The sequence below is a fragment of the Aulostomus chinensis genome, chromosome 6 (assembly GCF_037954235.1).
Source record: "Aulostomus chinensis isolate RoL2024-O1b breed Wild chromosome 6, RoL_Achi_v1.0, whole genome shotgun sequence".
NCBI lineage: Eukaryota > Metazoa > Chordata > Actinopteri > Syngnathiformes > Aulostomidae > Aulostomus > Aulostomus chinensis.
The window spans coordinates 1,694,964-1,722,952 of record NC_141325.1 but is presented as its reverse complement, the minus strand read 5'-3'; the positions used below and the strand labels follow the sequence as shown (position 1 = coordinate 1,722,952).

At 48.1% G+C, this 27,989-nt stretch overlaps 1 protein-coding gene and 1 long non-coding RNA gene across 5 annotated transcripts in view; one reads left to right on the top strand and one right to left on the bottom strand.

Annotated features, from left to right (window-relative positions):
* LOC147259662 (uncharacterized) overlaps positions 1-27,961 on the top strand; it is a 56,236-nt gene extending 28,275 nt beyond the window's left edge. Inside the window, exons 2-7 of one of the 3 annotated variants that reach the window (XR_015116350.1) lie at positions 2,428-2,568; positions 20,019-20,234; positions 20,363-20,495; positions 21,039-21,343; positions 22,451-22,541; positions 22,745-27,961. This is a non-coding gene — a long non-coding RNA (uncharacterized LOC147259662). Of the gene's footprint in view, positions 1-2,427; positions 2,569-20,018; positions 21,344-22,450; positions 22,542-22,744 lie in introns of all 3 variants that reach the window. The other 2 variants (XR_015116349.1, XR_015116348.1) reach the window with 2 other exon arrangements.
* LOC147259660 (spermatid perinuclear RNA-binding protein-like) overlaps positions 13,562-27,989 on the bottom strand; it is a 52,957-nt gene continuing 38,529 nt past the window's right edge. Inside the window, exons 10-18 of one of the 2 annotated variants that reach the window (XM_086205744.1) lie at positions 24,574-24,667; positions 24,262-24,330; positions 21,113-21,321; positions 20,585-20,737; positions 19,158-19,292; positions 17,979-18,119; positions 17,724-17,847; positions 16,928-16,978; positions 13,562-14,297 (exon numbers count right to left, since the gene is read on the bottom strand). In XM_086205744.1, coding sequence (XP_086061870.1) covers positions 14,209-14,297; positions 16,928-16,978; positions 17,724-17,847; positions 17,979-18,119; positions 19,158-19,292; positions 20,585-20,737; positions 21,113-21,321; positions 24,262-24,330; positions 24,574-24,667 — 1,065 coding nt within the window. In that variant the 3' untranslated portion in view covers positions 13,562-14,208. The other variant, XM_086205745.1, reaches the window with a different exon arrangement.

Here is a 27,989-nt window from a genome sequence, read left to right as displayed (position 1 = left end):
TGCAGCCAGAGCCAGAGTGGAGACCCTGCCCCTGTGCCTCACACAACAGGTGTACTACCTGTTACCACTAGCTGACGTCCTCAGGACTCTCGTCAAAGATCTGAACCTGTGAGTCCAGTTACTCCAGCTTCCTGCTCCATGGTCAAATATCAAACATAGCCGCCTCCTTGCAAAGTTCTGTAGGTGGTTCTGCCCACATCTGAGGCAATCTCGTTGCTATGCTGGGAGGAAGACGAGACAAAGTTTAGAAATCATGCCATTTCCTGTTGGCACCAGGTGGCGCTATGACTGAGGTCTTCCTCTCTGGCCAAGGCCCTGCCCCTCTACCAAGTTTGGTGAAAATCAACCTCTCAGTGTTTTGGAACAGACAAATGGCACCAAAAACATGAGCTTGGCAAGATAATAATGGGAAAAATTCAAACATTGGGAGTTGATGCTCAGACTGCTGTTCTATGGAGGGTCAGGTCAGTTTGAGACTGGACTTCTCCGAACAGCCAGCGTAATCCAGATAGAATTAGATCAGCTGATCTCCATGTTCATGAGTTGGTGACCACTTAGCCCCTCAGCATCCAGAAACTGATCAGAACCCATCCACATCATGAGGTCAGCATTGGGGCTGAACTTTTAACTCTCAGCCGTTATGTGACAGCTATATGCTCTGACATAAACCTCCCTTAGCAGAACATCAGTACTCTCTCCTGATCAATAACTTTCATGTGAACTGAATCAGTTGCATCAAACACGAACAGTGGCGTCATGTGAGCGCAGCACGAACCGTCACTTGGCACAGGAGCAGGACGTCATGTGAACCACTCAGGACCCAAGTGAAGGCAGAGAGAGACCAATTCAGCAGGCTAGCATCACGAAAAACATCTGGAGCCAGCTAGCATACCAGGACACCATGCTAACCCTGACCTGATCTAGAGTTAATGGTTTCATTGATATTACCTCTCCCATGGACTCATCGTTCAGAGTTTCTACTTCAGGACTAGAGGAGACCCGGACTATACCAGATGACCTGGAGAGTTTGTACACGGACATTTTTGGACAGTTTAGCAGGTGCTAGCCGTCACGCTCCATTAGCTTCAGTTTAACTCCACATAGCTGGCTCTTTCTGCATTCTGGAGTCACAAAGACATAACTCAGAGGAAGGGAACATATCTGGAGGCTTGCGACTCCTATTTATGACAAGTTTTTGGTGGTCAAAGGCCACAGCGGAATGCAACCCCAATGCAATACTTCCTTAAATGTTGCTTTCGTTGTATTGTTGTAAATCATAATACTTGCAGCAGCTGTGGTTCATTTTTAGTTTGTCATTGTTGGTCTAATGTGTGTTTTATAAGTTCTCCACAGTAAACTTGAGCTCTATTAGCTGCAATAAGATTACAGTAATTGCATTATAGTCAACAATTTACTTTCCAGTCTTGTGTTCCGTAATAAAAATCTGCTCTGTCCGCTTTATTTTCGGGAATGGATTCCACTGCCAAAAAAGCGTCCATCCTGACAGTGATTCAAGCTGGAAATCTCAGAACAAACTGACAAATTTCCTGGAAGCTAAACTTTGGAGCAAGGCAGTTTGTTCACTGATTATATAGTCGTCGTTCTAATTCTGCTTCCTTTCAGTGTTTAATTTCCAGGATAATGAGGCAAAACTTGATTCTAATGTGTAAACATAGATTTATGTCAGCATTGGGGCTCATGTGCTTCATTCGCGTCAAACTTACCCCTCCCACGTTTTGTGAAAGGATGATAATTAAGTTGAGATAACAGCATTATACACGGAGCTGCAAGAATCCCTGATATCCAAACTAATGTCAACATGATTTATTTATTCATTAATATTTGTTCATTTCAAATTTAATTATGTAATTGAAAATGAAAAAAACATTTAATTTTGAGTAATGAGCTCTCGCCAACCTCCTGCAGTACTGAGGACCTGAAACAAGCCACTGAAACCATGAAGACCATAAAGCAACATATTAGTGGGATAATTCAACCTGTGTGTGTGTGTGTGTGTGTGTGTTTGTGTGTGTGTGTGTGTGTGTGTGTGTGTGTTTGATGATGTAATGAGCAAATTCAGGCAGGAAGTGGAGCAATAAGAAGGTGGAGGTTGCATCTGCATTCAGGGAGAAGGAGTGGAGTGAAAACAGGCCGTTCATGCTGGTTATTCTTAGAGCTGAGCAAATGAGTGCGGAGCCACTACGCCTCATCCCAGACGTGCATACCGACATACGCCACACACACATAAAGGGCGCAGTTACAAACGGTTAAGCCCTATCTAATCTAATAACCCCATAAATATGTCTTTAGAGTTTCAAATACGCGTCAGACAGACATTAAACTGATTTAATTTTTCAACAGTGGTGTGATTTTATTCTCCTGTGAGACGACTCCAAGTAAAACACCCTCCGTATCTGCCTCGCTCAGGACTCGAGCCATGTGGCCACGTCTGGAACCCTCCTGTCTACAACCACTGTAAGAACCAGGACTGAGACCCAGAGCAGAAGAGGGCGGCGCCTCTGGACGCAGCAGGTGGCGACGTTGGTCGAGGTGCAGTTGTTACACAAGGTACTAGCGCAGTCACAGCAATTCAAGAACTGGAGAACGCGGTGGTTCTCGGGGACGGGGGGGGGGGTGATTTGGCCATTTGATGTTGTGTGATGATGTCACAAGAGTTGTTACACTGATTGGATGAGGAGCTTGTCCGAGAACGCCATCATGTAACAGTCGTTCTAGATCAAAATTCTCTAGAGACGGTACAGCCGAAAGCTCAACTTTTCAGCTTCTGAGATAAGGATGATCTCACCCGGCTATGAACCATGTTGTTATTGCTGTTGCCATGAGAACCAGTGTTGCCTAACTTTACCCTGCTTCTTTGAACCCAAAGTCTCCTGAAAGGCCCAGCGAGACTGATGTCAGAGCCATATTCTTCCTGTTCCCAGAAGAATTATCCAGTGGGGGAGGGGCTTGTCACGGATCTTGGCTGGTGTTTTATTAGCCAGGAGCACCGAAAGTAATTGAATAGTTTTACATAATCATGATTGAAACTGGTTGAAAATCTTTAAACTGACCGGCTTTGACCGTCGGCATGTAATGCAAGCGCTGACACTGCGGCATCTGATCGATGCTGGCGTGTATCACACGGCGCTGCGGAATACAGCAGCCGCTACTGTTGATGATGTAACAGCCATAAATCCTAAATCACTGTAAACTAGGACGCACATCAGCGGGCGGAGGATGTTCTACTCTGAAAATACTTGCTGCATGAGTAGTTGGTGGTGGTTTGCTGCAGATTTACTGAGGCGGCCGTATTTAGAGGAACTCTTCATGGATCTGTTGTTGCATTGGAAGGTAAAAGACTGAACGGCAGAAGAGGTCACGTTTTTGGAACGTGTTACATTTCAGGTCAGAAGAGTCACAGCGCCAGCCGGTGGCAACAGGATGTGTTCTCCTTGTTGATGTCCTCCTCCTAGCAGGTGGAACAGACCTGCTCAGATGTGGTGAGCTTCTTTAGAACTTGGTGACGTGTTCCTGTGAGGACTTAGGTTACTGTGGTGAGGAGGCGGCCATGATTGATATCTGACCATAGAGCAGGAAGCTGTAGTAACTGGAGTCACATGGTCAGATCTTTGCTGGGAGTCCTGAAGATGTCTACATGCTGATATTCTTGGGAAAAAAATCTTAATCCAGCACATATTTAAATGAAAATTCGTGTGATGCGCAGCAACAGTCCTGCAGCACGGTGACAAAACCAAAACCGACCACACATCCTTCAGATGCCCAGACGTGACAGCTCTGACCTCCTTCCAGACCTCAGATATGGAACATAAAATCTGTCATTGAAGGAAATGTGGTTTGCATTCCACTTGTTGTTTGTTAGTTTACTGTCATTCAAGGATAAATGAGAAAAAAATTAAGCAGCTGATAAATTTTCTGTTGATCAACTCAACAGTTGAAGGTTTTTCAGCTGCTTTATCTTTTTTATCCAGCGTAGTCGACACTAAAGCAGAGGGAAAGGCCTGATGGGACGGGGTGTGACACACGGCTGATGATTACATCAGCAGGGACTCAGTGCCCCCAGCTGAGGGGGCTGAGTGGAGGGTCTCACTGTGGAGCGACGCTCATCCTCCACCCTTTCCATCAAGCAGAAAGAGTCCTTGTAAACACACACATACTTGAACTGCAGCTAATCTTAGACCCATGAGGACACACATACTGTGCTCCCTAACTTTGATTATAACCGTCACAGCCACACTGAACAGAAATGTAAATGTGCAGGGTTCAACATTTTACTGCAGGGGCACGAATAAAACTGACTCCAAAACCGTCCACCAGAATGGGAGACAGCATTTCTCATCTTCTTTCAGTGTCGTGTGTCGCTGCTATTAAATGCTTCATATCTCTGTCACATCCAGTGAATTCAATTATTGATGGAGGCTTGTGGAATGTGTGGAGTTCCACGACAGTCAGGAACACGCTGACCAACCTCATAGCCAGGAAGCGTTGTGCTTTGCCACCTTGCTTTGTGGCATCTTCGTGTGTGTGTGTGAAGGTGTTTGGGTGATTTCCCAATTTGGGCAGGTTTCCCTCAGATATTCAAACTAATTGTACAGAACATTTAGTTTTAAATCATCTGAAAGGAACTCACCATGTTTGAGGTAAACCATCTTATTACTCCCGAGCACCGGCTAAGCAGATGGAGACCCTTCTCACGCTAGTTAGCTGAGCACAGTGACTGGTAGTGGGTGGGAAGTGTTAGCGTCAGCTAGCTCAGGTCCAGGATGCTGGTTAGCTTAGCCCAATGGCTGGTAGTGGGTGGGAAGTGTTAGCATCAGCTAGCTCAGGTCCAGGATGCTGTTGTGTCCAGTGGGAACCCTCCTCATCCTCATGATTAGCAGCAGCGCTAGTAGCTGGAGTATTGGTCATAAGTGTGAGGAAAACTGGCAAACCCACTAAAAGTAGAAATGAAAGTACAAAAACGTTTCTCAAAGATTGTTTCTGTCGTTTAGAGGGGTTTTATCACACTGGGGTGTTCAAGTGTTGGTTTTTTGTTTTAATTGTTTGATGCTGTAAAGAAGTGGATGTGAGGATCGCCGTTGCAGAGGCAGCAGGGATTTGTCTTTCTGGAATTTGATGTAAGGAGGAGATATGGAGCTAGGATCTATAAGAATGAGCTTTTCCTGCAGTAGAATGGTTACACACACACACACACACACACACACACCCATCACCTGCATCCAGGATAGATTCTTGTCCAGTGGGGTGGCGTGGAGACAAGTGATTGTCTGTCTGTCGAGTGTCAGTCACTCCAGTCCCATCTGTTTTCACAGCTTCAAGTCAGCAGATTATGTCAGAATGAATTCCATAACAAAAAACCAGCAGTAGTGAAATGAGTTTCCCTGAAAGGCCTGTGAACATTCCTCACACTCAGAGTCTCCAGCAGCTGCTGCTACAAGTCACTGTAGGACAGGGAGGAAAATCAGGAAATATTCCAAGCATCCCAGTGTGTGATACCAGAGCTGTTAAAACCATCGAGGTGTCCCGTGATGGGAGCTGGAGAGGGTCAACGGAGACAAAGTCACATGATCACCAATCAAACTCCTCATGTCCACAACAAACAGGCAGCTCTTGGTTTTATCTCGTGCACTTTTCATCTCAGCTGCTCTGCTGGGAAAAGCCCCAAGAGCTGATTGGTGGTGTTTTCATTGAAACGAACAAAAACCAAATGAGCCTCCAAGCAGGAGTTATCAGATGCTAACCTGCTGTCCCCTCCCACGGTGCACGTGCTCATCAAGGAACTCTTGATTTTCAAACACATACATTGATCAATTGTCTTTATTGTGTAAGAAATATTGATATTTTTCTCATATTTGTAACCACCTACTCTACACCTTTAATGAAGTACTGATGTTTCAAAATGTAAATGTTTAAAAAATGTTTGTTTAGAAGTCAACAATAGTCGTGATTTTTCAGAGTATTATTTTCTGTTTGCTCGTCACGATGAGCGACCCCGGACACGTGCGACGACTTCTCCTGTCAGTGATCAACGATCTGCTCCGTGTTGATCCAGTAACACCAGTCAAGATGTCTCACAGTGGTCCAAATCCCTTCAGAACCTCCTGGATCCAGATCATTCTCGTCATCGAAGGAGTTCTTGCTCAGATCAAGATGCACCCCTGGTAAACATGTTTGTGAAAATCCATGATTGTCCCAAATCCTGCAAACTAACAAAGGAATCAGCTGAACCAATCACGTAACCTCCTTCCTTATGTGACAAGAAAGGGAATTTGTCCTCCAGCAGGGAAAGAATTCCCAGACCTGCACATGCTGGATCCTTTGCTCACTGACGCCAGCATGTGGACGGTCCCGGTCCTCGTCTTTGCCCAGGGAGCATCCCAGATGCCCCCGAGTCTATAAGAAGGCGTCCCCCGGGACGTGGACGGCACTGGTCTTTACCTCCATAAGGCTGAGGTCAGGGGAACCAGCACAACCCTGCCCACTGCTCCGGGCCGTTTGGATTTATCCAACTTAAATCTGAGTTTTCCCAGGGTGTTGGACGTTTTACACACACACACACACACACACACACACACACACACACACACACACACACACACACACACACACACACACACACACACACACACACACACGCTAGCTACAAGCACGCAAGCTAAACAGTGGCTGATCTTAATAATTTTGAAATCTGGTTCCTGGATTCAAGCACCAAACATCATCAGCTCTGTATTTTATATCCTACAACAAAATGTTAAGATGTCTTCATCTCCCTAAAAACCCTTCAATGCTGAGACGAGATCTGCCATTGCCAGCTTCTTCTGTCCCTGGAAATTCGCATCGCCAGCCAATGAATGGCTGCTGGGTCGCAGCACGCAGCCCTGGACAGAAGCTAGGTCGCTGTTTGGGAAGTCAGAAGCAATTAGACGACCTGTGTGTGTCGAGCGTTTCAACCCAAACATTTGTGGCTGGGCTCTGTGTGAATGTGCTCCGCACCGGCCACAGCGAGAACACAGTCAGCCGTCAAAGTCATGGCTAGAGGAACATGGCTTCTTCCCACGACCTCTTCTTCCTCCCATCCTTCCATCCTGACTGCGCCCTTGCTTCCTGGTGACAAGCCTCCTCCCACCAGCACTCACCACCACCCAAAAGCTGCAGCAGAGTTCAGCCTGCATGTATTATTCAGGGCTACACACACACACACACACACACACACACACACAGCATTAATAATAGAGCCGTCAGCTAATTAATGATTGAAAACAGCAAGAGTGTAACTTATGGACCGTGTGTGTGTGTGTGTGTGTGTGTGTGTGTGTGTGTGTGTGTGTGTGTGTGTGTGTGTGTGTGATCTGACAACATGATCACATGGTTCATTTGAAGTCATCTGTAGTAAACTAGAGGAAAGCTTTATTTTATCCACTGTCTGTTTGGTCTGCTTGGGTGAGCTGATCGTTGTCGTCTCCAAGCGTTCCAGGTGGCTTCAGGTGCACCAAACAAAAAACATGGGTGACCAACTGTTAGCTAATTGAAAGGCCAATCAAGAAGCTCCTCCCTCGCGTTGTGTTTCTCCTGGAAACACTCTGACTTCCGTTTGCTAGGGCGTGTAAACCTGAGACATGAGCTCGATGGGTTCTGAGTTTGAGGAGCAAGAATCTTGTCTTGTTGGTGTCAGCATCATCGCTCAGCATGTCTGAGACCCCCCCCCCCCCCCCGAATCTTGAGATTTTTCAGCTCTGAACGACATCCGACTGCTGGCGTGTCGCTGCAGTGTTCGTGGCCCGAGGTCGCATCAATATTTCATCTCGCAGGCTTCTGTTCTGGGTCGAATGGTGAGAGATGTTTTTTCAATGGGATAAATTTTGTGTCTTCAGACGAGGAAGCAACCTGAACTGGGACGCTTCACCACCAGTTCAAGTTTTAGAGACCCACCAGTAGACCAGTTGCCCTCTCTGATTTCCTCATTTGCATTCAACAAAACAAAAGATGCTCACTGCAGAGGTCAAAAGGTCAGAGGAATCTGGGGAAGCCCATAGTAGTAACAGAGGAACTTGTGTTACTACTAAATACCACATACTGCATGTAGTGTATTACTACCAACTACCGTATACTGCATGTAGTATATTACTACTACCATATACTGCATGTAGTCTACTACTACTACTACTATTGGACAGGTTGCGTCGGTACCAGCACGTCCAATTGTTGGGATTCTTCTTATATTGTCAGGGCCACTGGATTCCCAACATTCCGATGAAAAGGAAGAACATGGAAGCGCTTCGTTAGTTGATTATTATTTTCAGCATCAAACGGTCAGGGTGATTATTTCACCTCCCTGGAGGGAAGAATCAGGCTGAGCTTGCTTTGCTACCCAACTGAGAAGGAGGCGGGGAGTCAAAGATGAGAATGTTGGGTTTTGCTTTGCGTTCACCTGCGTTTTTCCTTCTCTCTTTATTTTGTTGTAAAAGATGGAAATTCCTTGAATAAACAAAAACTATCAGTGAACCTGATGAAACGCTGAGCTGCGAGAGCGACGTTACGGACCTGGAGGGGTTTTGCTTCCCTGGCGAGGTGATGACATCATGGCGGTGTGACCCTGTCAGTAGCTCTGATGTTCTGTCTGGACGTGCGTTCTCGTTTCGTGTGGTGTCTCAGGTCGCTCCGGGATTTGCTGCAAAATCTGGCTGAAACGTGAGGCACGGAGGACATAACGATGGTCACACCTGAGATGACGTAGTTTTGGTTTAATTGTCATTCTGCAACAAAAAATAGAAAATGGCGTCATTTTTGTCCTTTTTCTGCCAGTAACAGAAAACTCTGACGCTGAATTGATGTCCCAGAATCCCCTGGTGTCCTGTAGCTGCTACCTGTCAGCCCTGAGCTTCCTCCCTCTTTAAATACTCCAGTGCAGATTTTAAGATGGAACTGAGAAATTATTAACTGCTGTTGCTGCACAAACAGTTTAGTTTGAAAAAAAAGAGGGACAAAAGCCTCATTCAAAGACCTGTTTTCTGTTTTGGAAAATTCAGAGAGATGATAAACAGTTTCTGAGTCAGTGCGAACAAAGGAGATCTTATTTTTGGGTCTATGACCGCCTTATCAGGGTCCTCCTGAGGAGTCTCAGGGGGAGTTGGGCTGATTTTGGGCCTCCAGCTGCTTCATGACAATACAGCCCAGTGTTGAGCAGCGAGACAGCTGCTCAGTTATTAGTCTGGTCCCATGATGAGCAGCCACGCATCTGCAGCGGTGACGGTGGCATCATTCACGTGTCGACTGTTAATTCACGTATGTCTTGAATCACAAAGTTCTTCATGATTGTCTGCCGTCTCCTTCGTCCCCCTGCGCTGCTGAGACCCGGGCGGCTTCACCTCTGTGTTGAGGTCACCAGCAAGTGAGCCTACTTCCATTGATACTTGTGATTTTAACTTTTGTTGTTGTCTCCCTCTTAATTCAAACCCTTTTCAAAAAGGTTACGTTGACTTTTCTCCTCAGCTTCGTATCAGGAGGTGTGTGAGTGGCTCTCAGGACGCCTGCCTGCTCTGTCCAGGCTTAAATGCAGGTGAAAGGGAATTTGAATGCAAAAGTGCATGTGAACTTGGATGACATCCACCGTTCAGATGGTGTCTATCCTGCAGTGTTGTTGGGTTCCTTGTGGAACAGGAGGATCCTGCACATGAACACATGTTTGAGGTGATCGCTCCTCGTGATGAGCTGCTGGAGGTTCTACCAGACTGAAGGAACCCTGTGATAGCGGCCCTGTGAGCTCAGTATCTGCTGCTGACAATCGCATGTGGTATGTCTTTCAGGCTTGGACCAGACAAAGCTCCTGTGTCTCTGCTGCTGCAGCTGATCTGAGCTCAGCCAGGATGGCAGACAGACGCCATCTAGTGGTGTCACCGAGGAACTGCTGTCACTCCGCATTAACTCGCAGGAGCCTGTGAAGAAGCTGCCCTCACAAGTTTGGCTTCTCAAGTACTTTTACACCAGATGAAGTCGGTTTGCTCATATAATCTCTAACCAATGAATCCAGACACGACTATTTCACCGTCACGGTCGTCCAGTACACACGTCCCTCCATGTGAGCCAGAGTTTTTGTTTCTGTGGAATATTATTGCTTTAATAGTTTGAGGAGTGCCGTCGTTCCTCTTTACTTAAAGCATGAAACGAATATTGATATTTGATTAAAATGATGGACCCTCTGATAGCGGCTCTACGTGACCTGATGGACCCTCTGATAGCGGCTCTGCGTGACCCGATGGACCCTCTGATAGCGGCTCTACGTGACCTGATGGACCCTCTGATAGCGGCTCTGCGTGACCCGATGGACCCTCTGATAGCGGCTCTACGTGACCCGATGGACCCTCTGATAGCGGCTCTACGTGACCCGATGGACCCTCTGATAGCGGCTCTACGTGACCTGATGGACCCTCTGATAGCGGCTCTGCGTGACCTGATGGACCCTCTGATAGCGGCTCTGCGTGACCTGATGGACCCTCTGATAGCGGCTCTGCGTGACCTGATGGACCCTCTGATAGCGGCTCTACGTGACCCGTGTGGTGACACAGATCAGACGCGTCACCTCCATTAAACATCTGAACAGGTGCGACGGGAGAATCAAGGAGACGAGAGAGTCAATCTAGTTGTGACCTCATCACAACTGCATTCCTGATCCTGCCGTGTTTTCTGACCCTCGTAGCTTGATCAAGATCTGATTGTCGTTGGCGTGCTGCGCTGATGTCAGAGCTGTCCACATGTAAAAAGACAGTGGCGCCGATGTCCTCAAGGTCCTGAGAGATGCTGGGAGAAGACAACCATATCGGAGATGTGGAAGAGCATCGCTGGTCGGCGGTTGATCGTCCAAACGAGACAGGACGGAACTCCAGTCCTGCCAAAGTGAACTTGTATGAATGCAGTTTAGAAGAGGAACAGGAAGTAAAAGTCCCAGGTTGCAGTAAAGTCCAGAAACTCTAAAAGGTCCTTCTATCGCACCTCAAGGCCCAGTGGAACCTGAAGCGAGGGCGGGGCTTAGTGACGGCGGGGCTTGCTGTAGGCATTGATTTTTTTGTAAATTGTTGTGGTGCTACAAGCTACTTCCTGTTTGCCCTCCGCTAACTTGAATGCGTATAAATGCTTCAATGGTGTGGCTCTTGTGTTATCAGACCAAAGGTGTGGTTGTGATAGCGGCGGCGGGCAAAGGATTAGTCATCAAACATTTGTGTGTTTGTACGAGAAGAGCAAAGATGAGCTGATGTAGAAACACTCTGACACTCCGATACTGATCCTCCAGCTGACAGCGAGCGCTCGCTGGCGCCTAGAAACGTCCTGAGTGACTCAAACAGGAGAAAAACATTCAGACAACTTAAGACGATGAAAGTTGATTGAAGTTGAGTTTGGAGCTGAGTCGCTGGATGGAGCCTCTTCAGTTCCTGCTCTGCTGATAGAAGTCACCGCAGCACCGCCGCCGAGGTCACCGGCAGCTGGAAGAAACGTCTCCTGGCTGTTGGTGGATCCTGGCAGCGTTAATCAGACTTGAGCCCATGGCGAGTGTTCAGGTGGAATTATCTCTGTAGCAGCCGGCCGTGAGGGGAGGAAGTCCTCTGATGACGGGAAGCTTTGAAACAAACACCAGATACATTTCTGAGACATCACGTTTGCCTCAGCTCACTCTGTGAGACAGTTTTCAAATCTTGGTGTGACCGCCGGGGGAACGCTGCGATCCCGAGACGCGCCAGTGAGCAGATTTGAGGGAAACCGGATCAGGAAACTTCTGAGGCTGCACACAAGTGTGGAAGTCCAAAGGTGTCAAAAGAAATGTCGCTGTCACATTTCAGGACCCTGAGAAGTCCTCCTGAACACGCTTCGAAAAACCAGGAGTCAACATGGATCAATGAATCGAGACAGCAAATGAAACAAAACAATCCAACTCTGACCGATGAACACCCAGGACCAGCCCTCCCTCAGAGGACGGAGCGGCTGGGGGCTCTACTTTGTTTGATTTACAACAGAGCGACACAGGTTTGTAGTCCAGCAGAAAGTGGTCATCTCCTGGTTCCTCCACCAGCAGGAAGTGGTCATCTCCTGGTTCCTCCACCAACAGGAAGTGGTCATCTCCTGGTTCCTCCACCAGCAGGAAGTGGTCATCTCCTGGTTCCTCCCCCAGCAGCCAATAGGATCGCTCCATGTGATTGTGGTGATTGAATCAGTAAATCAGCTCTGGTGAACAAAAGTTGATGATCTTCCAGGTTCAGTTCATCAAGATCATCTTTACTAATGAACCCTCTGATGATGCTGGAAGCCTGGATGCTACGTTAGCAGTGCTAAGCTAACAACCATCCACCGGTCTGGTGTTTACTGGTGGATCTGATGTAGAACTGAACCTCCACCATCCACCGGTCTGGTGTTTACTGGTGGATCTGATGTAGAACTGAACCTCCACCATCCACCGGTCTGGTGTTTCCTGGTGGATCTGATGTAGAACTGAACCTCCAACATCCACCAGTCTGGTGTTTACTGGTGGATCTGATGTAGAACTGAACCTCCACCATCCACCGGTCTGGTGTTTACTGGTGGATCTGATGTAGAACTGAACCTTCAACATCCACCAGTCTGGTGTTTACTGGTGGATCTGATGTAGAACTGAACCTCCACCATCCACCGGTCTGGTGTTTACTGGTGGATCTGATGTAGAACTGAACCTTCAACATCCACCAGTCTGGTGTTTACTGGTGGATCTGATGTAGAACTGAACCTTCAACATCCACCAGTCTGGTGTTTACTGGTGGATCTGATGTAGAACTGAACCTCCACCATCCACCGGTCTGATGTTTACTGGTGGATCTGATGTAGAACTGAACCTCCACCATCCACCAGTCTGGTGTTTACTGGTGGATCTGATGTAGAACTGAACCTCCACCATCCACCAGTCTGGTGTTTACTGGTGGATCTGATGTAGAATTGAACCTCCTACATCCACCAGTCTGGTGTTTACTGGTGGATCTGATGTAGAACTGAACCTCCACCATCCACCAGTCTGGTGTTTACTGGTGGATCTGATGTAGACCTGAACCTCCAACATCCACCAGTCTGGTGTTACTGGTGGATCTGATGTAGAACTGAACCTCCTACATCCACCAGTCTGCTGTTTACTGGTGGATCTGATGTAGACCTGAACCTCCACCATCCACCGGTCTGGTGTTTACTGGTGTGATGCAACTACACATTTATTCATTTATTTACTTATTTCAGGTCTTAAACTGAAAAACTCAGACGATGGAACTGGTGGTCAACACTAAGAGCTTATTTGCAGGTTTTAGGACTCCTTCCTCTGCCGCTCTGTAGTTGCTGTTGTAGTCGTTGTTTTAGTTGCTGTTGTAGTTGTAGTTGCTGTTGTTGTAGTTGTTGTAGTTGCTGTTGTAGTTGTTGTCGTTGTTGCAGTTGTAGTTGTCAGCCAGTAAAGTTCAGCAGCACCACAAATCCCAGAAATGAGCATTCAAATCATCAGTCATCAAAAATCTGGCCACCTCAGTAATTAGTTGGACTAAAGTCATTAACTTTATTTTTTCTTTTCCAAGTTCTGATATTTGCCCTTTGGCTAAATGACTAAATGTCATAACGATTAATTGGGTTGTACGTCGTCATCTCACCTGTGCTGTGGGTGTCTCTCTTTCTGGTTATCATATCTGAGGTTTTACATACAAAGCTACTGGAGTCACTACTGTATTTACATTCATATTTATCTTAGAAATGTTTCTTTACCTGTTGTTGCTCTTATATATTCAAATTATTAACATGTCTATAATCCAAACGCACACACATTCATATATACACACATAGTAAAGAGTATAATTCATTACAGAAGGTTGGGAGTTCCTGATGTTGAATTCACTGAAAAATGGAGTCAGTCTTTGTTCAGTATTGCTTTGAGAGCGCCGGGGGGAACCAGCCCGGCCCGGCCTGGTGGGTCAGGAGGGCCCGGCGTGGCCGGTCAGGAGGGCCCGGCCAGGTGGTCTGCAGCCTGGGCAACATTCTCCATCATATTGCTTTCAATATTGCTGCCGAGTCTCAGGTGTGGCGAGGGGCAGGGTGCTTTGTAGCAGTAAGGTAAAGTTTAGTAAGGGGGGAGGAGTCACCAGGAGGTGGAGTCACCAGGAGGTGGAGTCTGTGGCAGAGTCTGGTCTCGGTGCCTCGGCAGGGTCAGAAAAGATCCTGAGGGCCCAGGTGGATGATAATGGGCGTGGCTATGGTCTGTGGCTGGTAGTAGGCACTGTCGAAGTACAGGCCGCCTACAGACAGGAGACACAGTTAGAACATCCATGAAGACAACAGTGATGCCACCACCGCTGCCATGACCACTGAAAACCTGTCTCACGCCGCTGTGATGATGCGTTCACATAATGACCAGGCAACATGGCCACCGCCAGGAAGTCTGCTCCATCACCTGGATTCTTTTCAATTTTAATCGGATGTACGGCACTGAAGCCTCGTCAGCGTCTCTCCTGCCTGTGTTGATGGTCAGCATGCAGGCACCTGCCAAAACCCGGAGCACCAAAGTGATCCCTGGTGTCACGGGCCTGCTCTGCCGCATCACTCCGGTCCTCCAGAGACCAGCTGACCTCACCTACGGCAGGTTAGAGGCTGACTGGACGTACGACCCACATCAGAACTGGACTGTCCTGCTGAGATGTGGTGGCAGTGAATGAGCTGGAAGGATTTCAGCTGCTCGTGTGAGCAGAAGCAGTGTCTGGATTACTGAGCCCACGGCTGGATTATGACGGCCTGGATTATGACCCGACGTGTTTTACTGGTGTCAGTTTTTCATCATCTGGAATCGTAAAGTGACTCTGATGATGATCTGATCCTGCTGGCCAAGCCTGGAATTTCATCGCCTGCTCCTGGTGTCTCCCGTACGTGCGACCCGGGTCCATTTTTGTTCCTGTGCTACAGAGGACCTGATGCTGTGACACATGCTGATATAAGAAGACCAGAGTAACGGGACCTCCCCCTCACTGATGGCGAGAACAAGGACTGAACTGTTCTGAAGGAGAACCACGGCGGGCTGCAGGGAAGCGGAACGTTACACTGTTACAAGGTTAACAAGTCTGGGTATGGGCTGGGATCACGAAGTGATGCCAGTGTGGAGACTTATGTCGGATTCAGGCGCGTGCGAGGACACCACACCTGTTGAACACAATCTTATTAATATCAACTCCCAACTGTCATTCAAGGTGCACTTGGGGGGGAGACGGTGCGAGAGACGCGTGCTGTGTGCAGACGTCCGACAGCCTCCTCAGTACAACATGATACTTTCTGTAGTAATACTGAGTTCTGGTTCGTGTCCTTGCGTGGTACTCGTGAGACTGCTGAGAGTGACAGGATGTGTTCTACGTTCTACCGCTCCACAACGCCTCACGCCTCCTCAGGGTGCCAAAATGGCTGCCACGGTCAACTTTACGGAGAAGCTCTTGTAAAAGAAGTGAGTTCAGGTGGGAGAGTTTTCAGTGGACCAGCAGCCTTCAGGTGTTTGAGTCCCAAACACGGAAACCTGGCCTCCACGTTTGCATAAAAAGAATCATAAAAACATCACAAACCACAACTGCTGCCAAAAATATTCATTTATTTAAAAAGAGTGTTACTTACAAACAAAGTCAGAATCTCTCTGAAAAGGAAACATTTCAACTCTAAATGGCTCATTCATCAAAACTGTAAACGAGACTCTCAGTGCGACCACACAACTGGAACCCTCACCGGCGCCAGTGAGGGTCGGTGAGGTTAAAGGAATACTCAGGACGGTGGGGTTCTCACGTCTCACCGTGGAGGTTTGTTCTCTACGCTGGTGGGTCATCGTTCAAACGCATACCACGAGTAATGATGGCGAACTAAAAACAAAGGCAGGTCATTGTGTCGCTAAGATGCATTTGTATGAATGGATTTTTATACGTGGTTAGGTTCCGCTGATTCCGTCCAGATGGTTCATTGAGTTCCTCTTGGTGGTTTCCCACAGGAAGTTCCGCCTCTCTCTGATCACACTGATGTTATTTTCTGTATCTTGTGATCTCCCTACCAAAGAAATGTCAAGCAGGAGGTGTTGACTTCAGGTGGTTCTTGGAGGACTTTAAGACTACGACACTTTAAAGAGATGGAGCAAACGAACCAAACAGCGCCTCAAATAATGAGACGTCGACATGCGATTCACGCACGTTGAATTTGGGCACCAGCAACCAGCTGCCATTGTTACTTTGCTCTGTTTTGGAGGTAAAAACTTCTGCTGGTATGATGGGAGCTCCACCAGTGTGCCAGTTAGCAACAACCTCCACTGCTAGCTGACCGTCGCCGCTCGTCACTGCCAGCCGGAGCAAAGCTGTGTGATGCCGACTCACCCGTCGACCACACCAGACGAAGCGGCCGCACTGCTGACCTGCTCAGGAAACCAAACCAACAGGATGGATATCAAACCCACTGGACGGTGGAAGTGCAGTTAATGGCGTCTAACAATTCTGGTAGCGACCAGCGCGCCGGCCATTCATTCACCTCTATATGTTCTTGACATGTTCCTCCAGCAGGTGGGAACATCACCTGGTGTGTTTTCAGGCGTTAACTGAACGGAGCTGAACAGAAGTGCAGCTACTCATGATTTGATTTCCTTCTCTGACTTGCGACAGAAGGAGAGAACGGTTCTCCGATCAGGGTTGAGACTGGTGAGAGCCCCGTCAGGATATTCCTTTAACAGGTGATGGGGGTGAGGTGGGTCTAGTAGGGGAACAGGTGGGTGGTGGGGAAGGCGGGGGGGACAGTGATGACTGGGACAACTACTGAGGGCAATCTGGAGGGGAAACCTGGGGAAGAGCAAAGCAAACATTGGGATGTGGTGATGAACAAATCAAAGGGATTGATTATTGATCAGACTGGAACCTACCGTAGGCAGGCAGGGTGCCTGTGGGACCGTAACCGTAGGGAGCACCATAGCCTGCCATGACAGAGGACACCAACATGAGCACTGACACTGTGTACACGTTGCCGTGGTGATGCTGATCCGGGACCTGCATTCTAACTTCATGCTGAGTGATTCTGTCATTTCTTGTCAGGCGTGTCTGGGACAGCCCGGGCCAGCTCCTGTCTGGACATTTTAAACTGCAGCTGCATGTTATGTTCTCCAATTTTCTGTCCTTTTTTTGTCTCAATGAGGAATGGAAAGTATTTATGGAACATGGAGAGAATTTATGGGTTTCATGTGGTTTTCTTAAAAAAAAGTTCTCCAATGATACCTCACTTCAACTGTCAAGCAATCACTGACTAAAGGCTGGAGCCCACAAAGACGTTTTCCCTCCTGCATGACCTCTTTCTGACCCGAAAAAGCAGGAAGAGCCAGCCACATACATGTAATTTAATGCTCATGTGCAGCTACTTCAGAGGCAAAAACTGATCTGGGTGCAGAATCGCTTGAATTACAGCCCACAAAACAAGCTAACATCTGTCCACACCTCTGGCCGGCCAGTGATGGCCGGATGCCAGCTGGTCTATGTGGCATATAATGGTGTAATTAACGGTAATAATTTAGTGTAATTCTCAAACAAGTCCAACCGTTCTGACTGATCAGCAGCAGCGTCAGTGGAAGCGTTTATCATGTCTGAATCACCCCAGAGATCAGCCTCTGTCCACCAGTCATGCAGATAAGCGTGTTTGAGAGGCGTGTGCCGGTATCTGCTCATCACCTGGTGGCATGTATCCGTGAGTGGGCGGGGTGCTGATGTATGGAGCTCTGGGGATGACGGGGACTCGTAGAGGTCTGGTGGTGAGTGCTGGGAGTGTCAGCATGGAGGCCACCGGTCGCTTCGGCTGCATACACACACATACATATATATAGAAAATGGATGTTTGTATGTGTACATATTCTGCAGTTGAGCTGATGCAGGTGCTGCTTGTCCTCCATGTTCTTGTCTCTGTCTGCAGCCTGGTTCTGTACTCACCGGTGGGTTGGGCCGCTTCTTCTTGTTGGTTGTGGTTTTCGAGCCGGAGAAGAGGCTGTTCAAGGCAGCTAACGCAGCGCTGGCTTTGGCTACTTTCTTATTGGGACCCGTCCCACGAAAAACTTGCTTATCCACCTCCACCTGGAACACAACACAGAACTGAAGGAGCTTCTAGAGATGGTGTCCTCACCCGTGTCAACACGTGAAGCTTTGCTCTGCTCACAGCTGCAGGTCCTGGACTCAGCAACCACATAAGCACACTGGGTCTGTAGGGATGTTAAAGTAACACGTCAACTACAGAGACCGTCTCCAGGGAGCTGAGAACTATGCTAGTTAGCTTAGCACAATGAATGGTAGTGGGTGGGGAAGTGTTAGCGTAGCTCCCTCTCTGCCTGCATTAATATCAGGAGGGTTGTGTGTAACCTTGGTGATGAATACCAGTTTAACATGAGGAGACGTTGTAGTGGTAGAATCAGACACGTAGCCGGAACTACTTTCCTGACTGGGCGCAGTGATTTGACGCAGCACCTCCAAAGCTCCACTGGAACTTGGGTCAACAGAACCAAAGGTTTGTTGAGGACTAGAAGAGCGACTGCTGCTCCTGATGATGATGAGGAGGAGGAGGATTCCTGCTGGACACACCAGCATCCTGGACCTGAGCTAGCTGATGCTAACACTTCCCACCCACTACCAGCCATTGGGCTAAGCTAACTAGCCTGGACCTGAGCTCGCTGATGCTAACACTTCCCACCCACTACCTGCCATTGGGCTAAGCTAACTAGCCTGGACCTGAGCTAGCTGATGCTAACACTTCCCACCCACTACCAGCCATTGGGCTAAGCTAACTAGCCTGGACCAGAGACTAGAATAGCCCCCAATCGCCAAAGGAGAGCTGCCTCTTATCTTTATTGAAGGAAAACATTGAGCTTCTTTGGTTATTCCGTGTGATTCTGCAGATGATAAAACTCTTTCAGACAGATTTCATGGATGAAGCAGGTGCCACGTTCAGCTGTCTTTTCTGGCATTTTTCAAACGTGTGAAGATGTTTTGATCTACAGGAAGTGGCGAAGTGCCAGACATCAAACACATTCCTTCTCTCATCAATTCCTAATAAGACCCTGTGAAAGCAAGACAGGAAATCTATGAGATGGATTGGTGTGTGGGCGGGTGTTTCTCTACCTCTATGATGAAGCGCTTGTCGTAGCTGCTGCCGCTCTCTGATATCAACTCGTATTTGAGGCCTCTGCGTTTTTCATTCAGCTCCATCACTGGGTTTTTTCCTCCAGCTGTTAGGATCGGACCAGGAGCTCTGGACTGTAGACCCCCCCCCCCCCCCCCCCACACACACACACACACACACAAACAAACAAAAGTACATTTAAATGTGTTTGGCTGTCGCGAGGGACGATCAGTTCTGTTGTTGAGTATCTGTGCGTGGTCACTGGCAATGACCAGAGGTTGGCAGGTGACTGCAGCACGCCAGCATGAGCAACATCCAAAATATGGAAAATTAACTTCTTAAACGTGAACATCTGCTGGCCTCAGACAGATGTTGACTCATGTTCACTAGCAAGATATTGATTTGGTGTCAAAGTTGGTTCCAAGCATAAGTGGATAAACGAGCATCAAAAAAAACATTGACTGTGAAACACATTTGAAGTTCAGCAGCTCAGCAATTGTTGCCGTGGAAGCAACTTCACCTTCTGCTGCTGCCGTCTGCGGGTTTGTTTGATGCACACAATCTATTTGACGGAAGAGCATGAAATTTATAAGGGAAAGAAATCAGTTTGGTCAGAATAGATTTAAATAAAGAACTACGAAAAACACTTCAGCCAAGACACGAAACAAAATAACACAAAAAAATTGAGAAAATAAAAATCCCCCGTTTACAGAGTTAAAAGCTCCGCACTTCCAGATTACGTTCAAGTTTTTGTGGATCCCAACAATGTAGCCTGGACTTCTGTCTTCTGCATGACATAATTAATCTCAGGCTTAATCTTAATCTGTATTTACCGTGTACATTTACTGTGTCTACTGCAGAACTCATCCTGAAAGAACTCTTCATCATGAACTGAGGACACAACACTGCTGTTGTCTCCTCGGACCAGGACCCTTCCCTCAGGCCACCTTCACGTCCCGGTGGACATTCGTTCCACACTTGAACGGATGGACCGACAACTGAAAAATGTGAGGCCTCCGCCCACAACGGTGCGGAGACGTTACAGAGGACATGGAAGAAGTTTTGGCACTGGCAATGTAAGCAAAAGTTATGGATTATAACATTTAGACGGGGTGTGTGTGTGTGTGTGTGTGTGTGTGTGTGAGTGAGTGAGTGAGTGAGTGAGTGAGTGAGAGAGAGATTCCTAGAAAGTTGTATGTTGCAGGCTGTGACACGCACAACCACAGAAGAAGACCAGGACGGTCTGTGGATGTCGCTCCTCTGGATTGATGAACTCTGATGAATGTCTAGTGAGGCGGAAGAAGACGTTGGGCTGATGTTGACCTTGAACCTCGCTGGTGTGTTTACTGACTCGTGAGATGACTGAGGAGACACGAATGTCACCAAAGGTTTCTGTCCATCTGTGCGTGTGTGTGTGTGTTCCCACCTCCTGCGTGTCTGTGGAGGAGGTGACAGAGGTGGTTGAGCTGGAGCTGGTGGACATCCTGTCGTTCTTGCTTTCACCATCTGACTTCTCATCAGCACTCAGTGAGTCCACGTCTCCATCACTGCCGAGCATGTAGCCCAGAGCCTGGAGTGCCTGACGGAACATGAACACACACACACACACACTGACAGTATAGATTTACTCCAGTCAAGCTGTCTATCATCTCAGGAGTGAGTGAGTCATGCGTTCAGCCTTCATCGTTTATGACTGAAGCGTCTCTGAGCAGGACGACAGCTGCTGCAGCGCAAAGTGACCAACAACAACAACACAAAGACGGTCTGTACTGGGAGCTGTGAACGTGTGACTGGATGAATAAAGAAGTGGAAGAGCAAGCGTGAACTTGGTCACAACGTGCCACCTTTAGTTCCAGTCTCTTTTTGTCTGTCATCCCCAGAGCCGGACAGGAAGCCAGAGCCCCTCCTCCAGGGCTGAGGCCCAGGCGAGTTAGCTTTAAACTCTGCTACGCACCTTGAGGGCCACTTGCAGCTTGGCGGTCCTCTTGGAGTTCCCGGTAGCCTGGTAGGTGGTTCCGTGGATCTCTACAGACATGGTGAAGACTGGAGCATGGACCGGGCCAGACTGGGACAGCAGGCGGTACTGGAGTCCTGGCTGGATCTGGTTCAGACGCATGAGGGCATTCATGGGGTGGTTTGGATCCATCATCCTCCAGTCCAGGACTAAACACAGATGCAACCGCAGGTTAGCTGAGTGCTAGTCAAGGTTCTGGTCTAACAGATCTCAGATGTCCTTTCTTCTGGAAAATACATCTTGTTCAGCAGTTTATCATCAGACTTCCCCAAATTGAGTCATAGATGTTTTAATGCCACATAAAATTAAGTTTTAATCGCATTTCTGCAGTTAAGAATGAGGGAGTGGAAAACCAGGGACAATCAACGACGTGAAAGGGGTGCAACAGATGAAAGGTGCACTTTGTGTTCAGAGAACCAAAAGTTGCTGTGGGCCTTTGTGGTCTCTGATTCCACCACATCCTAAAGTCCCGGGAGATCACGCGAGTCAGGCTGATGACGCAGGTGGAGCTCGTTAAAAGATACTTCGTCTAATAAATGTTAGGTTTTGTTCCTCCAGCCAAAAGCCAAGCTGAGCTGTGTGCCAGTTGTCATGTGGGCAGATCAAGCCCCCCCAAACTAAATTTAGACCCTGGACCTCGAGTCCTGCAGACGCTGGTGGCTGCGCTGGAACCGGCAGGATGAGCTTGTGTTCTCTGCTTCTATTAAGAGTCACTTCACACCTCAACACAACCAGGAAGTCTCAGACGGCGTTTCATTTGCTGGGAAGAGCTGCCGTTAATAACCAGTTGATGGGATTTAGATCCTGCTGCCCTCTGTGTTGCACCGCCGACACGAGAGTCGAAGCCACTTCACAGCTCAGAGGAGAGCTCGCCGCCGGCAGCACCAATATCTCACAATGAGCTGAAAATGAAACCGCGATGTTCGCTGACATCTTTTATTCCAAATGTGCCGCCTGTAGATGCTTTCAACACGTAAAGGTTTTACTTTACTGGAAAGGCCTCAGACACAACAAAGCAAGGCCTCCAGCCACCCGAACCTCCAAACAACCCAGTATTTGGTTCCAGTACCACTTTCCTGTAGAAGCCCGTCAGCTGCAGCTGGACGTTCCTCTGGGGTTCTGATTGGCTCCTGACTGACTGCTTTGTCAGCATCTGTCAAACAATTCAATGTCGAGTTTTAATTTTGCTCTTTAAAGTGAAATGAGCGTTTGACATCAACTGTAAGTCACGCCGTGGTAATTACTTTATAATTGATTGCCTGATTCTGCCAATCACAGATGCCAATGGTGATGTATCAGATCCTGAAGAGAAGCTCCGCCTCCTCACACGATCATTATGCAGCAGTAGACTATGAATACGGATATGAAGGTGCTGATGGACAGGTGCTGGGATGAAGTGAGGGGGAGGTGTTGTGTGTGTGTGTGTGTGTGTGTGTGTGTGTGTGTGTGTGTGTGTGTGTGTGTGTGTGTGTGTGTGTGTGTGTGGTGGGAGGTGATGAGATAATTGCATGGCGACAGCCTGCAGTATTAATCTCTCTCTATCTCTTCCTCCTGTCACCTCCTTTGAACTAGAAGCAGATGAGCGTTGCCGGGGACGATCGTCCCAGTGAGGACTGATTTAATGAGAGAGAGAGAGAGAGCGAGCGAGAGCGCTCTACTTCTATACTCAGCAGAGGAAGCAGATACACCAACTGGTACAAACCACCACACAAGACCTCGTCATGGCACGTTCGCCTGACGGCCGTTAGAGGTCAACATCCTCTTAAATCTATCTATCCTTCAGTAGCAGCTGAAAAAGATCTATCCCTCCATCCATCATCCATCCACCCATCCCTCCATCTTCCCCCTCTTCTCCTGTTGAGGGTGGTGGGGGTGGAGCCTATCCCAGCAGCCTTCCCCCTGGACAGGTCACCAGTCCATGGCAGGGCCAACACATAGAGACAGACAACCATTGGCTCTCCCAGCCACGCCTACGGTCAATTTAGAGTCTGGATTAACCTGGTCCCTCTTGATGTCTTTGGACTGTGGAGGAAGCTGGAGTACCAGAGAGAACCCAGCAGGAACAGGGAGAACATGGAGACTCACCCAGAAAGACCCCGTGCTGCAGCCGGGGCTCCACCCACAACCTTCTTGCTGGGGGCCACAGGGAGGACCACTGCTCCACCCTGCTGCCGAAAGATCCAGACATCTACTTCCTATTTTGATCTCATCCATGATGAATCTACTGCTACAGAGGAAACCATGTGGAGAGGAAGCCTCTGTCCTGATTCTGACTGGAATCACAATGACACTGACAGACCAGATGATTCCTGACCTCTCTGAGTCCGTCTCAGCTCCTACAGCTCTTCTTTCAGCTTCATTTATAATCTAAGAGCTTCACCATTTTCTGCTCTGAGAACACATTTTCCTTCCACCTAGACCTCCTCCTGGGACGTGATTCAACCCGTTCCATGATGCTGGTTGTTATTGTGACAATTTTGGACTGAAAAATATAATCCTGTGAAGATATCGGACAAGAATTCCAAACGTGGATGATTGGTGGTGTTCAGGCAGGTTGGGGTCTCGGCTGCACTCCGGTAGTTACTGGAGTGAAGCCATAATGGCAGGTTGCCATTTATTTCCTCTCGTCCATCATTCAGCGAGCCCTAAGCTTCACTGCTCAGTTCCTCCAGAAGCACAGACTCACCTCTCCTCCCTCAACGTGAAGCCTGTCTGGATGTGCACGTGTGTCTGCACCACGCTCGCAGCCTGAGATCTGCTGGCCTCAACTTCTTCAAACAGAACAACACTGAGTTCAAGATGTTGACTTGACCTCCACACCCTCCAGATCTCAATCCCAATCAAGCATCTGTGGGATGTGCTGGACGAACAAGTCTGATAGATGGCCCCGCCCATCTCGCAACCCACAGGACTAAAAGGATGTGCTGGTCAGGTCTTGGTCCCAGCACAGGTCCCAGTTGTGGTGGAGCCCTGGACAAAGTCCTGATATGAAGTCAGTGCTTTATCTCTGGTGTTTTCTGCGAGGTGACATGAGGGAGACGAGGATTATACGTGACTCCTAAAACAAGGCGGTCGATGGTCAACGTCACCTTTCATCTTCTTGATGAAGTCTCTGTCATCGGACCCCACGTCGTCCCGAAGCCTCTTCTGACAGCCGCCTGCCAAGCAGAAACACAAGTTGATGAGCAGTGACGTGAAGCACAGTGAGCCAAGGTGCATGGCCACTAAAGTATCACCTTCAGCGGCTGCAATTATTACTTTAAGGATTGTTATGATCGTACAAGTCTTCCCTACGTTCTGTCTAGTTTACATGGCAGCCATAGAAAAGACAGTCAAACGTAACCCAAAATCTACTGTACATGAACACACACGATGACAAACATGAAGACACAGACACACACCTTCTAGCAGGCCTGGCAGAGGCTTGCTGGCGGGGAGAGGATCCATATTCAAGATCTTGTAAAGCTGTCCGAAGGCGAGGAGTCGTAAGGCGTGCTGGAAAACACACTCAGTATTGGTGAAGTGCCACTCCCAGCCCAGCTCAAACAACAAGGACAACATTTATCCTGCCGTCAGTGTGCTTTAATTGCGGTGAAGAGGCCTGACGTCTGTGTCAACCAGCTAACCTCATGCATTATAGAGCGAGCAGAGAAAAAGACAAACATATTCCCAGACTTCCATTTCAGGCATTTTCATCTCACTCCAGAGAGCAAAACAAAGGCAGAAGGAGGGGGAAGATGATTTTGAGGATGTTTCTCGTCCCACATTTACCGCCCAGGGGCCTACTTTGTTGTTTCATGTGCAGCAGCGGCGGCGGTGGCGGTGTTGGTGGGGGTGTTAACCAGCCAGTGTTCCCACGCTCATTAGGTGGCTAATTAGGCTGCCAGTTCGTCAAGCCTCGGCAGCGCTGAGGTCAGCGGTGTTTATCTGAGGTCAGGGTGCCGGTTTGTGTGGCCACTCAGCTATTTATAGCTGTGATGAGACACTTTATCTAACCCTTCTTCGATCAAGGCAGCAGGAGCAGATGTTGCTCAAGCGTTTTCTTGGATGAAGTGCTGACTCGGGTGCAGTGGGCAGCATGGAAGCACACCCCAGTGGGATGCTCCTTTTCTCACGAGTCACACGTCTGATGAGTTTTTCTTTTCCAGCTCAGCTCATAATTACACTCAGTGAATTAAGAGTCTGCGTCTGCAGGAAAACAGGAAGGAGATTTTTACAGTGCTCTGAGGGACAGACAACGATACACCAACTTTCATGTAATGGCCTCAACTCCAGGGAGCTGCTCTGCCTCTGAACTGAACTTTAGTTTGGATGTTAAGATTTCCAACATCAGTTTTTGTCTCAAATAAACTTCAGCAGCCTCAGATCTGAAAGATCCAATGAGGCTGAACTTTAAATAATGTGGACAAAATCATCGTCCCCAGAGACAGATGTGAAGACAGAGGCCCTCCTCTAGAGAGCTGAGAGCCCCGCTAGTGAGCTTAGCACAGTGACTGATAGTGGGTGGGAAGTGTTAGCGTAGCTCTGTCTCTGTATTCGTATTCACCTGATAAAAAGCAGGTGCCAACTTTTAGGGAAAATAGATAGAGATTCTTCTCTAACAAGCCAGGGCCCCAAGGTAGTTAGCTTAGCATTGCATTGCCTGCATTAATATCAGGAGGGGTGTGTGTAACCTTGGTGATGAATACCAGTTTAAAATTAGGACATTGTAGTGGTAGAATCAGACACGTAGCCGGAACTACTTTCCTGACTGGGAGCAGTGATTTGACGCAGCACCTCCAAAGCTCCACTGGAACTTGGGTCAACAGAACCAAAGGTTTGTTGAGGACTAGAAGAGCGACTGCTGCTACTGATGATGATGAGGAGGAGGAGGATTCCTGCTGGACACACCAGCATCCTGGACCTGAGCTAGCTGATGACACGTGTGTGTGTGTGTGTGTGTGTGTGTAGCTAAGGTAACAAATCAGAGTCGATGACATACCAGTAAATTAGTGGTCTAATGTGAGTCTAATATCTAGGTGTTAAACATGCAGTGGCACTTGTGTCTTAACATTTGTCATCAACTTTTCAGGAAATACGACGTGGACGAGATCTGATCCCGATCAATATCTGTCTCTCTAACTTTATGGCTTTGTTCCCTGAGCTGAAGCACGTCCCTGCTGGTAGGAACCAACAAGCCCATCCCAGACCCTCTTTGCTAGAGGAGATGATTTCTTACTTTTCCAATTTGTTTCTTTCCATTCTGTCGTTTACTACAAGCTCAGCGGCGACATTTTAGTTTGTTTTTCCTCTGAACTGATTGAATGCAGGCTGACTTTTCATTTGTGTGCAGACTGATTCCATCTCCCTGGGGATGGTTAAACCTGGCCAGGGTCTATAAATGGAGGTGCCTGAGGAACCAGAATAATATAGATGGACAACATCAATGTGTCCTTGACCATTAAAGCTCTTGCTGCTTCAGGGAGATGAGAGGATCTGTCCCGCACCCACACAGCCCATTTATACACTGTTTACTGCTGCATGTACTACAACACTTAAGCGTCACCATGAACCAGCATTCAGAGTTCATCTCAATCAAACTGATCAGACGGCTGGGGTAAGACAACGAGGAGAGTTTGTACATGGACCTTTTTGGAACGTTTAGTTGCTGTTAGCCATCAGCCTCCATTAATTTCAGGCTGAGTGTACACGGCTCACTCTCTCTGCTTTCTGAAGTCACACTGCAGCAATGCAGGAGGGGAAAAAAGGCTTCATATTTGTCATGATTTGAAAAGTATAATACACTTTTGGGGTGAAGAATCCCTTCAGGCAGGAAACGACTGAAGGAGACCAAACTGGCAGCAGTGCTAGAACAGCCTGTTGCTCCTGGAGCCTCAGACCCGGTGTTCACACCTTCTCTGGTTAGGACAGAGATAGGTCGGGATAAAGAGCAAACTTCTCCTCCGCCGTGTTGGTTATCACGGGGCGAGTCCCCGCACAACACAAACGAGAGAGAGAGACGACACCGGCGCCTTTCTGAAGAGTTCTGATTTTCAACTGGAAGAAGAGAGAAAAAAAGGCCTTTGAACAAATGACGCTGTTGCTGCTCTGGATGTCCAGGGCTGCTCCTCCTGGAGGGGATCAAAAAGATGCTGGTGCTTCAAAGGAGCTTGTTTAGACTCTATCTCACAACAGGAAGTCCATCATGGCCTCGAGTGATGCATGTGATTAACCACAGGTTGGGGCGGGGCAAGTAAACAACGTGAGGGAGACAGAATACATCATTAATGAAGAAAACGTTCATTCTCTGAAATGTGAACAATCGTAATTTCAAGGACTTGATTTTGTCACAAATGTGTGTCGGCGCCTCCTGCTGCTCTGCTGCTGCGTGACATCTGAACTGCTTCACCTCCTGCTGCAGTGATGCAGTTGTGCACAGGGACGGGAGTCAAAGACCAGAATTGATTTGAGAGTTGGTGTCACTCACTCAGAACCAACATCCCGCCTCCTCACTTATCAAGTCCTCTGAAGGCTCTGCATGTTTTTGCATGTCATACGTCTACAGTGTTGCTCGTGTTCAGCCTCAGAGATGATGGACAATGATGGGGATTGCGACGGAAATACAAGAATCGGGATGAGTCTGATCAGCAGAATCAAGGGCCGGCTCAATATGCAGTGCGTTCGTTTCAGCTCTACTGTAACGGGAGTGTCGGATGAACACTGGTGTCATGCCACAGACGCAACATCAGCCACGTGTTTGCGTGCCGGTCTGTGTTTCCGCCTGTTAGCAGCTCTGTCAGCAGCTCTGTCAGCAGCTCTGTCAGCAGCCGTCCCTTTA